This window comes from Thalassophryne amazonica, unplaced genomic scaffold (genome assembly GCF_902500255.1).
Source record: "Thalassophryne amazonica unplaced genomic scaffold, fThaAma1.1, whole genome shotgun sequence".
In the NCBI taxonomy this organism is placed as follows: Eukaryota; Metazoa; Chordata; class Actinopteri; order Batrachoidiformes; family Batrachoididae; genus Thalassophryne; species Thalassophryne amazonica.
The window spans coordinates 538129-550626 of NW_022986252.1; the positions used below are offsets into that span (position 1 = coordinate 538129).

Genomic DNA, 12498 nt, shown 5'->3' on the forward strand with positions numbered 1-12498 from the left:
CAACTTGACCTCTTTACTCAAGTAAAAGTGAAAAAGTATGTGCTCCAAAACCTACTTAAAGTATAAAAGTATAAAGTAACCTTTAAAAAAAAAAAGGTAGATGCCACTATATGAATTGAAAGCTTAATTTAAAAACTGATTCGTTCTGCATGTGGCCCAAAACCCAAAATTACCCCCCAACACCACCTGCATGAAAATGTTTCAATTCTAGAAGCTCTGAAATGCAATCTGGGACTATTCCAGACAATAAACTGCAGTGAGTGCAGCATCCATTTAGTGAAGGAAAAAAAAAAAAACAACTTTCCTTATTCAGATTCATTCCAGTAGTATTCTGCTCTTACTAGGATGCAGCAGTTTTCTAGTTTGTCAGATAGTTCTGGAGGAAATCACTGAAGAAATTAACAAACTAAAAATATGGTTTGACCGAAACAAACTGTCATTAAACAGGGATGAAATGGAGGTGTAAGAGTCACTAGGTGTTCACAGGAAACATTTATTTCTGTATGTATGTTCATTGTTAGTTGCTTTTATATTTTATTTTCTGTTGTGTTTCTATTCAGATTCTTTTTGTCTCTTTCTCTGAAATTGTATATAATAATCATTTGATTATTAATATATAAACAAAAATAAATTTAAGAAATATTCCAATTTGAAAACAAATGCACCCGAACGTGAAGACAGCTGGAACTGCTTCATGCTAACTTTTAACATTGAAAATGCCATAGACATGCTAACGCGTTAGCGTCGCTCCCGTTTTTAAGTTATAAAATCTATCAATCTATCAACTGTTTCAGAAGACCATAACAGGTCGGTTTAACATAGAAAAGGTAAATAATACTCACAGAAGTATGCTCTTTAGGGTTTTAGCGGGGGAAAATTAAGCGAAAGAAAGAAAGAATAAACGAAATAGGTCGAAGCATTGCTTCAATCTGTGAACCACTGCTTTGATCGATTCAAATCCATTCCTTTATCTTCATTGATCCATGTTTCTGATATAGCAATTATGTTAAAAATTTTTTTTAATTGACTTAAATATTCTTTAATGTTGTTAAAGTTTGCATACAGACTTCTGCTGTTGAAATGGATTATTGATAATTTGTTATCCGTTTTAATGATCCAATTAAACTGTTCATCTGTATAATAGCAACAACTGTCATTAATATTTGAGAAGAAATTATTGTCCGGGTCTATATCGTGCTCCAAGTCCAGTACATTGTGGTCTGTGTATTTAAATGTTCTCAGTTCTACTTTTCCATGATCATCAATCCTTTGAGTTATATCCTTCTTGTCTCCAGATGTAGATGATGTAGTAGATGAATAGGTTCCTCTGGTCTGTGTCATGGTGTTGTGATGTGTTTGTGTCCTCATACCTTATTGATCGTATTTGTCCAGTTCCTCGATGTTCCTGATTACCATAACCTTCTCTTGTTCTGGTGTTCCGTTCAGTTTGATGAATGTTTTTCAGTTGGATGTCCATGTCTGTTGAATTTTTCCCTGCTTTTTTAAGAGACGAGCTTTCCTGGCGATGTCTGCGTTTCTATTGGTCAGATGTTCATTGATGAATACGTTTGTTCCTTTGAGTTTCCGTCCCTGTTTTAACAATGCCATTTTATGTTTTCTGTTGACAAACCTCATTATAACTGCTCGCTTGTCTCCATCCTCTCTCCTGGGCAGGAGGTGGCACGCTTCAATGTTATTACAGTCCATTTGAATACCTTTAGATTGCAGGAAGTCAGCCACCTGTTGTTCCACTGAGCTGGCCTCCTGCTCACTGGCCTCCCCTCCGCTGTCTTCTGACACCGCCCGTGTGTAGGATCGAGGTTTAATATGAATTCCTGTAATAATAACGTCGTTCATCCTTGTGTACTGTTCCAACTCCGCAACATGGTTCTCCAGGTGCACCAGACGCCGGTCTTTCTCTGCATTCTGGATCCGGAGAGCCTTCACTTCTTCCACCAGCTCCATAATGGATTTCTGCTACATTTTAACAACAGAGATTTCCTCAGACAAAAAGTCCAGGGACTTCTTGATATCGTCTCCCTCCTCCGCCGTCAGTGCCTTCTTCGGACCCATGGTCAGATAACTCCGCGCTGGCACCTCGGTAAAGCCGCGCCGGTGGATGTGCGCTGCGCTGCACTGCACTGCGCACATCCACCGGCGCTGAAGCCAAGAGTAACGAGGCTGTTTGTTTTAAAACTGTAATGAATAGAAAGTACAGATACTTGTGTGAAAATGTAATAAGTAGAAGTCGGAAGTAGGCAGAAAAATAAGTAATGAAGTATAGATACCTAAAAAGTGTACTTAAGTACAGTAACGAAGTATTTGTACTTCATTACTTGACACCTCTGCTTACCAGCAACTAACTCAATCGACAGGCGTGAAAAAATTCACGCATGCGCATGAAGGTTCAAGGTTTGCTCATGCAAGCACACGTGATTCAAATCCATCAGGTTTTTGAAAAAAATAAAAAGGTCGGATACTTTTGTAACAGACCTTGTATTAACTGTGTTCTTTGTCAGCTGATGTCTGGCGGAGCAACATAAAAAGTGACACACAGACAATAATTTACTTCGGTGAAACATTTTGCACAGCATTTATATTAAAACGGAAAACTCTGGCTCTCATGGAAGATTAAAAAAGATACATGTTTAAATCCAGGCAATTCTGCACTTAAGTAATCAGTTTGTTGCTGCCTGCACAAAGCTAGCCACACTGTCACAGAACACTTCCTGCACAAGAGTCTTTCACAATAAGAGCACAGGACAAACGGATGACAACAAAAGCATGAAAACTCATTCTTTTAATGAGGTGGGCTTCATAGATAATTGGCAAAGCTTCTGGGGAAAACCTGGTCTTGTTAGGAGAGACGGCATCCATCCCACTTTGGATGCAGCAGCTCTCATTTCTAGAAATCTGGCCAATTTTCTTAAATCCTCCAAACCGTGACTATCCAGGGTTGGGACCAGGAAGCAGAGTTGTAGTCTTACACACCTCTCTGCAGCTTCTCTCCCCCTGCCATCCCCTCATTACCCCATCCCCGTAGAGACGGTGCCTGCTCCCAGACTACCAATAACCAGCAAAAATCTATTTAAGCATAAAAATTCAAAAAGAAAAAATAATATAGCACCTTCAACTGCACCACAGACTAAAACAGTTAAATGTGGTCTATTAAACATTAGGTCTCTCTCTTCTATGTCCCTGTTAGTAAATGATATAATAATTGATCAACATATTGATTTATTCTGCCTTACAGAAACCTGGTTACAGCAGGATGAATATGTTAATTTAAATGAGTCAACACCCCCGAGTCACACTAACTGTCAGAATGCTCGTAGCACGGGCCGAGGCGGAGGATTAGCAGCAATCGTCCATTCCAGCTTATTAATTCATCAAATACCCAGACAGAGCTTTAATTCATTTGAAAGCTTGACTCTTAGTCTTGTCCATCCAAATTGGAAGTCCCAAAAACCAGTTTTATTTGTTATTATCTATCGTCCACCTGGTCGTTACTGTGAGTTTCTCTGTGAATTTCAGACCTTTTGTCTGACTTAGTGCTTAGCTCAGATAAGATAATTATAGTGGGCGATTTTAACATCCACACAGATGCTGAGAATGACAGCCTCAACACTGCATTTAATCTATTATTAGACTCTATAGGCTTTGCTCAAAATGTAAATGAGTCCACCCACCACTTTAATCATATCTTAGATCTTGTTCTGACTTATGGTATGGAAATTGAAGACTTAACAGTATTCCCTGAAAACTCCCTTCTGTCTGATCATTTCTTAATAACATTTACATTTACTCTGATGGACTACCCAGCAGTGGGGAATAAGTTTCATTACACTAGAAGTCTTTCAGAAAGCGCTGTAACTAGGTTTAAGGATATGATTCCTTCTTTATGTTCTCTAATGCCATATACCAACACAGTGCAGAGTAGCTACCTAAACTCTGTAAGTGAGATAGAGTATCTTGTCAATAGTTTTACATCCTCATTGAAGACAACTTTGGATGCTGTAGCTCCTCTGAAAAGAGAGCTTTAAATCAGAAGTGTCTGACTCCGTGGTATAACTCATAAACTCGCAGCTTAAAGCAGATAACCCGTAAGTTGGAGAGGAAATGGCGTCTCACTAATTTAGAAGATCTTCACTTAGCCTGGAAAAAGAGTCTGTTGCTCTATAAAAAAAAGCCCTCCGTAAAGCTAGGACATCTTACTACTCATCACTAATTGAAGAAAATAAGAACAACCCCAGGTTTCTTTTCAGCACTGTAGCCAGGCTGACAAAGAGTCAGAGCTCTATTGAGCCGAGTATTCCTTTAACTTTAACTAGTAATGACTTCATGACTTTCTTTGCTAATAAAATTTTAACTATTAGAGAAAAAATTACTCATAACCATCCCAAAGACGTATCGTTATCTTTGGCTGCTTTCAGTGATGCCGGTATTTGGTTAGACTCTTTCTCTCAGATTGTTCTGAGTTATTTTCATTAGTTACTTCATCCAAACCATCACATGTCTATTAGACCCCATTCCTACCAGGCTGCTCAAGGAAGCCCTACCATTATTTAATGCTTCGATCTTAAATATGATCAATCTATCTTTATTAGTTGGCTATGTACCACAGGCTTTTAAGGTGGCAGTAATTAAACCATTACTTAAAAAGCCATCACTTGACCCAGCTATCTTAGCTAATTATAGGCCAATCTCCAACCTTCCTTTTCTCTCAAAAATTCTTGAAAGGGTAGTTGTAAAACAGCTAACTGATCATCTGCAGAGGAATGGTCTATTTGAAGAGTTTCAGTCAGGTTTTAGAATTCATCATAGTACAGAAACAGCATTAGTGAAGGTTACAAATGATCTTCTTATGGCCTCAGACAGTGGACTCATCTCTGTGCTTGTTCTGTTAGACCTCAGTGCTGCTTTTGATACTGTTGACCATAAAATTTTATTACAGAGATTAGAGCATGCCATAGGTATTAAAGGCACTGCGCTGCAGTGGTTTGAATCATATTTATCTAATAGATTACAATTTCTTCACGTAAATGGGGAATCTTCTTCACAGACTAAGGTTAATTATGGAGTTCCACAAGGTTCTGTGCTAGGACCAATTTTATTCACTTTATACATGCTTCCCTTAGGCAGTATTATTAGACGGCATTGCTTAAATTTTCATTGTTACGCAGATGATACCCAGCTTTATCTATCCATGAAGCCAGAAGACACACACCAATTAGCTAAACTGCAGGATTGTCTTACAGACATAAAGACATGGATGACCTCTAATTTCCTGCTTTTAAACTCAGATAAAACTGAAGTTATTGTACTTGGCCCCACAAATCTTAGAAACATGGTGTCTAACCAGATCCTTAGTCTGGATGGCATTACCCTGACCTCTAGTAATACTGTGCGAAATCTTGGAGTCATTTTTGATCAGGATATGTCATTCAAAGAGCATATTAAACAAATATGTAGGACTGCTTTTTTGCATTTACGCAATACCTCTAAAATCAGAAAGGTCTTGTCTCAGAGTGATGCTGAAAAACTAATTCATGCATTTATTTCCTCTAGGCTGGACTATTGTAATTCATTATTATCAGGTTGTCCTAAAAGTTCCCTGAAAAGCCTTCAGTTAATTCAAAATGCTGCAGCTAGAGTACTAACGGGGACTAGAAGAGCATATCTCTCCCATATTGGCCTCTCTTCATTGGCTTCCTGTTAATTCTAGAATAGAATTTAAAATTCTTCTTCTTACTTATAAGGTTTTGAATAATCAGGTCCCATCTTATCTTAGGGACCTCATAGTACCATATCACCCCAATAGAGCGCTTCGCTCTCAGACTGCATGCTTACTTGTAGTTCCTAGGGTTTGTAAGAGTAGAATGGGAGGCAGAGCCTTCAGCTTTCAGGCTCCTCTCCTGTGGAACCAGCTCCCAATTCAGATCAGGGAGACAGAGCTTATAGTTAGGGCTGGATCAGGTGACCCTGAACCATCCCTTAGTTATGCTGCTATAGACTTAGACTGCTGGGGGGTTCCCATGATGCACTGAGTGTTTCTTTCTCTTTTTGCTCTGTATGCACCACTCTGCATTTAATCATTAGTGATTGATCTCTGCTCCCCTCCACAGCATGTCTTTTTCCTGGTTCTCTCCCTCAGCCCCAACCAGTCCCAGCAGAAGACTGCCCCTCCCTGAGCCTGGTTCTGCTGGAGGTTTCTTCCTGTTAAAAGGGAGTTTTTCCTTCCCACTGTCGCCAAGTGCTTGCTCACAGGGGGTCGTTTTGACCGTTGGGGTTTTTACGGAATTATTGTATGGCCTTGCCTTACAATATAAAGCGCCTTGGGGCAACTATTTGTTGTGATTTGGCGCTATATAAATAAAATTGATTGATTGATTTACAATATGCTAAATAAATTTATTATAGGTGGAAGTTTAATAAACTTTATTTAATAAATGAATAATATAATTTCAGGTGGGTGTTTAACAAACTTTCTTCAAAAAAGGGGGCAGGCTGATGCTCGGTCCCTCGGCCCTCAGATGCACAAATACAGTATGCTGCATTCTGCTGACAGACAGACAGCTGTACACAGCGGTGGAACGCACTCTGACCTTTTAGGGTCAACTTATAATTTTGGGTATTAGTTTGTATTTCAGCCAAGTCCACAGTGGGAACCTGATTTTTTGTAAAGGGGCCCTGGAGTAAAGGACTTTACCACAGAAACCAAATCACAGTGAACGATGTCACTGCAGACCACTGGAACAGGTGGAACATAAACCTGCTCAGGACCTCCGTCCCTCCTCCTTTTGCTCACACTGGTAAAAATACCTGAAAGATCTCTGAGACCATTTGTGCTGGTCCAAACTGGAGAGCAGGCCAGTTTTTCCAGCCCACAGCACGTTGTCACAGGCAAAGTACATGGCTCTGTTGAGGTGGCTGATGGTGAGACACAGCCTCAGCACGCCATCAGACAGGTGGATGGTCCGCTTGGCTGACTCCAGCGCCTCCACAGAGTTCCCCAGGCGCAACACTGAACAAAAAACACACAATACTTGAACAAAGTTCACTAAATGAAACTGGAATAATCACCATTACTCACATTTCCTTGTCAGGCTCATGTGACCTTCCAGCTGACTAATGGTCGTTCGAAGGTCAGCTGCTGTGCCGCCCCTCTGCAGAGTGTAGCCCAGCAAGGTGCAGGCGTACTGAGCCGCTCTGTCCGAAACAAAGCACCAATGTCTGTTTGAGGTCATCTTTATTTAGGAAATAAAAGTTGCATGTACATAAAATGCATTGTGCGTGTGTGTCCACTTATCTAAATGATAACTGGCCTGTTGCTTAGGAACAGTAACAACAGATTCAATATGAAGACAGGAATGGGACAGAGGATGTCCAAACTTCCATCCTGTCTGTCTGCCACGCCCACATACTTAATGCTAATGTATTGATCAGTCAAGGTCAAAGTTCAGTGAGTATCACTCAATTCTGCCAATGATGCTGTTGATAACTTTAGACCATTCAAACATTGCTGTCAGAGGTGAAGCAGTCACAAAGGTCACACAGGTCAACCCCACAGCGAGGCGTCGCCTTCAAGATGTTCTCAAGTGGGAAGTGATGCACTTCAACTCGAACAAATGATCTGAATGTGTGGTCTGTTTAAATCTTTAACTGAACTGTGGGCTTTGATTTCCTCTAAGCTGCTTTTCATTTCACGTCTGAGGTCACAGTACGGGAACACCGGGCTCCACACCTGGCACTAGAGGTCACTCACCATTCCGGGCAAGTTGGAGGTCAAATTTTCTTACTGCACAGCAAGTAAACTAATTTAACCAATTAATCCAAGTATATGTATGTTATTATAATCCACTATCTGCTGACACAGAGTCCTGATCCAGTTATAATCCACTATCTGATGACACAAAGCCCTGATCCAGTTATAATCCACTATCTGCTGACACAGAGTCCTGATCCAGTTATAATCCACTATCTGCTGACACAGAGTCCTGATCAGTTATAATCCACTATCTGCTGACACAGAATCCTGATCTAGTTATAATCCACTATCTGATGACACAGTCTGGATCCAGTAATAATCCACTATCTGATGACACAGAGTCCTGATCCAGTTATAATCCACTATCTGCTGACACAGAGCCTTGATCCAGTAATAATCCACTATCTGATGACACAGAGCCCTGATCTAGTTATAATCCACTATCTGATGACACAGTCTGGATCCAGTAATAATCCACTATCTGCTGACACAGAGTCCTGATCCAGTTATAATCCACTATCTGATGACACAGTCTGGATCCAGTAATAATCCACTATCTGATGACACAGAGTCCTGATCCAGTTATAATCCACTATCTGCTGACACAGAGCCTTGATCCAGTAATAATCCACTATCTGATGACACAGAGTCCTGATCTAGTTATAATCCACTATGTGCTGACACAGTCTTGATCTAGTTATAATCCACTATCTGCTGACACAGAGCCTTGATCCAGTAATAATCCACTATCTGCAGACACAGAGCCTTGATCCAGTTATAATCCACTATCTGCTGACACAGAGCCCTGATCCAGTTATAATCCACTATCTGCTGACACAGAGCCCTGATCCAGTTATAATCCACTATCTGATGACACAGAGCCTTGATCCAGTTATAATCCACTATCTGATGACACAGAGCCTTGATCCAGTTATAATCCACTATCTGATGACAGAGTCCTGATCCAGTTATAATCCACTATCTGCTGACACAGAGCCCTGATCCAGTTATAATCCACTATCTGATGACACAGAGTCCTGATCCAGTTATAATCCACTATCTGCTGACACAGAGCCCTGATCCAGTTATAATCCACTATCTGATGTCACAGAGTCCTGATCCAGTTATAATCCACTATCTGCTGACACAGTCTTGATCCAGTTATAATCCACTATCTGCTGACACAGTGTCCTGATCCAGTTATAATCCACTATCTGCTGACACAGAGTCCTGATCCAGTTATAATCCACTATCTGCTGACACAGAGTCCTGATCCAGTTATAATCCACTATCTGCTGACACAGAGCCTTGATCCAGTTATAATCCACTATCTGATGACCCAGAGTCCTGATCCAGTTATAATCCACTATCTGATGACCCAGAGTCCTGATCCAGTTATAATCCACTATCTGATGACACAGAGTCCTGATCCAGTTATAATCCACTATCTGCTGACACAGAGCCCTGATCCAGTTATAATCCACTATCTGATGACACAAAGCCCTGATCCAGTTATAATCCACTATCTGCTGACACAGAGCCCTGATCCAGTTATAATCCACTATCTGCTGACACAGAGCCCTGATCCAGTTATAATCCACTATCTGATGACACAGAGTCCTGATCCAGTTATAATCCACTATCTGATGACACAGAGTCCTGATCCAGTTATAATCCACTATCTGCTGACACAGAGCCCTGATCCAGTTATAATCCACTATCTGCTGACACAGAGCCCTGATCCAGTTATAATCCACTATCTGCTGACACAGAGTCCTGATCCAGTTATAATCCACTATCTGATGACACAGAGCCTTCATCCAGTTATAATCCACTATCTGCTGACACAAAGCCCTGATCCAGTTATAATCCACTATCTGCTGACACAAAGCCCTGATCCAGTTATAATCCACTATCTGATGACACAAAGCCCTGATCCAGTTATAATCCACTATCTGCTGACACAAAGCCCTGATCCAGTTATAATCCACTATCTGCTGACACAAAGCCCTGAGCCAGTTATAATCCACTATATGCTGACACAAAGCCCTGATCCAGTTATAATCCACTATCTGCTGACACAGAGCCCTGATCCAGTTATAATCCACTATCTGCTGACACAGAGTCCTGATCCAGTTATAATCCACTATCTGCTGACACAGAGCCTTCATCCAGTTATAATCCACTATCTGCTGACACAAAGCCCTGAGCCAGTTATAATCCACTATATGCTGACACAAAGCCCTGATCCAGTTATAATCCACTATCTGCTGACACAGAGCCCTGATCCAGTTATAATCCACTATCTGATGACACAGAGTCCTGATCCAGTTATAATCCACTATCTGCTGACAGAGCCTTCATCCAGTTATAATCCACTATCTGCTGACACAGAGCCTTCATCCAGTTATAATCCACTATCTGCTGACACAAAGCCCTGATCCAGTTATAATCCACTATCTGATGACACAAAGCCCTGATCCAGTTATAATCCACTATCTGCTGACACAAAGCCCTGAGCCAGTTATAATCCACTATATGCTGACACAAAGCTCTGATCCAGTTATAATCCACTATCTGCTGACACAGAGCCCCGATCCAGTTATAATCCACTATCTGATGACACAGAGTCCTGATCCAGTTATAATCCACTATCTGCTGACACAGAGCCTTCATCCAGTTATAATCCACTATCTGCTGACACAAAGCCCTGATCCAGTTATAATCCACTATCTGCTGACACAAAGCCCTGATCCAGTTATAATCCACTATCTGCTGACACAAAGCCCTGATCCAGTTATAATCCACTATCTGATGACACAAAGCCCTGATCCAGTTATAATCCACTATCTGCTGACACAGAGCCTTCATCCAGTTATAATCCACTATCTGATGACACAAAGCCCTGATCCAGTTATAATCCACTATCTGCTGACACAAAGCCCTGATCCAGTTATAATCCACTATCTGATGACACAAAGCCCTGATCCAGTTATAATCCACTATATGCTGACACAAAGCCCTGATCCAGTTATAATCCACTATCTGCTGACACAGAGCCCTGATCCAGTTATAATCCACTATCTGATGACACAGAGTCCTGATCCAGTTATAATCCACTATCTGATGACACAGAGTCTTGATCCACCACCTGTGTTTTTCGAGATACTGAACATTTCAAGCACATCAAAATCAACTCTGCCACGCGCTGAGAAAAAACCCACCTTCAATTCAAAGCTTCAGTTCACTCTTTTTCTAAACCTGCTTGTTCCAATCAAGGATGATCGGGGGGGGGGGGGGGGGGTCACAGGGTGAGAGGTCGGGTTCCCCCTGGACAGGACTCCTCTCTCTCACAGCACCACACAAACGGTCTCTGAAGCTGCATGTCTGTGTCTGTGGGAGGAAGCCGGAGCTCGCGGAGGGAACCCAAGTGAACGTGGGGAGAACATGCAAACTCCACACAGAAAGGTCACAGGTGGGAACCTGGAACCTTCTCACTGGGAGGCAACGGCACTAACCACGGAAACACAGTGACAGCCCGATTCCTTTATGTTCTATTTATTTATTAAACTGAATTTTTTTAAAACATTGCTGTAACTATTTTATATTGCAAAGGTATTGCATCAAATTTTGCCAAAGGTTTGGTGATACCCAAACTATTTGCAAAATTTTGCTGATGATGCCATGAGCATAACACAAATCAGAGTTCTGGTAGGCCATCAGCAAGCCCAAATGAACAAGTGACTGACAGAATACAGACTTTGGTGGTAGATCTGGTGTAACCATCCAGTCGACTTAGCCCACAATCGACCGAGTTCCAGTCAATCGTATGAAGAAAAAAAGAAATCTGTCCCTAGACTCGAGAGGATTTAGTGCTGCCACAACAGACCGATGAGATATACTTTATTGATTTCACAGTGGAGAAATGACATTTACACTCAAGTTAACTCAGACAGCAATTAGTCCACAAGTATTACTTGTTTACTGTTGTGCGGGCAGCTGAAGAGGAGGTACTGCTGGCCCACCACCACCAGATGGCGCCCTGCTTGGAGTGTGGGCTTCAAGCACGAGAGGGCGTCGGAACCACTGGAGTGACAGCTGTCACACATCATCAACACCAGCTGTCACTCATCACCTTCATCCTCCATAAAAGCCGGACTGCAACTCCACCTCCCTGCCGAGAAATCAGCTACCATTCAGCTAATTTTCTCTGCTGAACAAAACATTGTGTAATAGTCTGAACTTCTTTTGCAGCCGTTTTCCTGTGGTGTTTGCCTTATCTGTGGGATTGGCGTTTGGTGTGATCAGCGACGGCTTCGCTTCACACCCCAACCAGATAAGTGGTTAGACAGGAGCTGCAAGAGTGTGTGATTGGAGGTGGAGGTTTTCCCTCCTGGAGGATTCAAACACCGGAGGATTGCTGGGTGTGTATTCACACACCCACCACTAACTGTTTCTGTTTCTGCCAGCAGTACCGGGTCTGACTGCTGAAGACAGTGGCCACCTGGGGCGCAGGGCTTGGCGGCTCCGGTGTTCTTCAGATCCGTTGGTGGTGGAAGCTGTGTGCGTCTTCTCTCGCCAGACGTCTTCGAGCCTGCCCACACGTCACCTTGTGTATAATTGACAATCCACAATATTGTTATTGTCTGTAATTCATTGTGCGATTCACAACATTAAATTGTTACTTTTTGGCTTATCCATTGTCCGTTCATTAACACCCCCTGTTGTGG

General features: G+C 41.8%; 1 protein-coding gene across 1 annotated transcript in view; it reads right to left on the reverse strand.

The window, feature by feature from the left end:
* Positions 1-12498, reverse strand: part of pex11b (peroxisomal biogenesis factor 11 beta) — a 29734-nt gene that overhangs the window by 6975 nt on the left and 10261 nt on the right. The window contains exons 3-4 of the mRNA XM_034165357.1: positions 7094-7209; positions 6823-7024 (exon numbers count right to left, since the gene is read on the reverse strand). Of these exons, the coding sequence (XP_034021248.1) occupies positions 6823-7024; positions 7094-7112 (221 nt within the window). The 5' untranslated portion in view covers positions 7113-7209. The remainder of the gene's footprint in view (positions 1-6822; positions 7025-7093; positions 7210-12498) is intronic.